We start from the raw sequence: 1,272 nt of genomic DNA on the forward strand, positions 1-1,272 counted from the left end.
GAAGTTTCAGCTTCAAAGAGCCTCCTACACTTCCACGATCTAGTGCTAATTATGTTGGTGCGAAGTCTGGTCCAGTCACGCCTGAATGTTCCATTCGTTGGGATAATCCTGGCAAAGAGAAGGCAAGTAGTACCCGGACCAACCCTAGCCCCTTGCGGAGGTTATTAGACCCTATACTGAGGCACAAGGCATCAAGTATACACCATTCTGCTGAAAGCAGTCAGACACAAAAGGGAAGCATGAATTCAGTTAGCTTCGCGGCATTAAGAGTTGATGAACTACAGCCTTCTGAAAGAAGCAAGGGATCAATGGTTCGTGGCCTTTTGCAGCTTACAATGAAAAATGGACTACCTCTGTTTAAATTTGTGCTCAACAATGAGAAAAATATTTTTGCTGCTACCAGGAGAAGTTTGTCACCACTGGAGAAGGATGATTGGGACACATATTTTACATTCTACCTTGTCAATGAAATCAAGAAAAAGAGCGTTGGATGGATGAGTCATGGTAGCAAAGGAAAAAGCTCCGGTTATGCCTACAATTGCATTGCTCAGATGAAGTTTTCCAGCTCTAAAATCACCAAGCCAATCGATCAGAACTCTAACAGGCAGCGAATGGTTAAAGAATATGTCCTCATCGCCCAGACGGAACATGGACAGCCAAAGCTCGTTCAGAGCAGCGAGATTGCGGCCGTTGTCATTGAGACACCTTGGGAAAACACGAGCAATGAAGCAATGCATAGTGATACTGATTTGCTGAAACATGGATGCTTAAGGTGCTTGTCCAATGAAAGATGCTTGTGCAGCAGTTCAGGAGAAAATGACGTGTGTACCACCAAAGTTATACTCCCAGTTGGTGTTCATGGATCACCAAACAAAGGTGAACCGTCACCATTGATATTTCGGTGGAGAACTGGTGGTTCATGTGATTGTGGGGGTTGGGACATTGGTTGCAAACTGCTCGTCCTCTCTAACCAGAAGCAGCAAAGTTCAGACATTCCGAAATTTCCAAAACCTTTCCATGACTGTTTTCAACTTTATGCCGAGGTACAGCTTCCACACTTATTATATATGTCAATTTAGTCATTGTCACACTAATTAAAAAGAAAAAAGGCGTAAAATCAAGAAATGATTACAAAACTGCTGGTCAACATTCTCTTATTTAGTAACAAATTTAGAGTGTAGATGTTTCATTGTTTATTCTACTTGGAATGTGCGGAGACTGGGGAATAAAGATATAACTTTGTAAATAAATGGCACTTTGAAATGCAAGGAT

The 1,272-nt window shown here is 42.0% G+C and overlaps 1 protein-coding gene across 1 annotated transcript in view; it reads left to right on the forward strand.

The window, feature by feature from the left end:
- The window catches only part of LOC107474991 (uncharacterized), a 5,188-nt gene that overhangs the window by 3,028 nt on the left and 888 nt on the right, over positions 1 to 1,272 (forward strand). The window contains exon 2 of the mRNA XM_016094630.3: positions 1 to 1,043. This exon is cut by the window's left edge and continues 1,557 nt beyond it. Within this exon, the coding sequence (XP_015950116.1) occupies positions 1 to 1,043 (1,043 nt within the window). The remainder of the gene's footprint in view (positions 1,044 to 1,272) is intronic.

Source organism: Arachis duranensis, chromosome 2 (genome assembly GCF_000817695.3).
Source record: "Arachis duranensis cultivar V14167 chromosome 2, aradu.V14167.gnm2.J7QH, whole genome shotgun sequence".
NCBI classification, from domain to species: Eukaryota; Viridiplantae; Streptophyta; class Magnoliopsida; order Fabales; family Fabaceae; genus Arachis; species Arachis duranensis.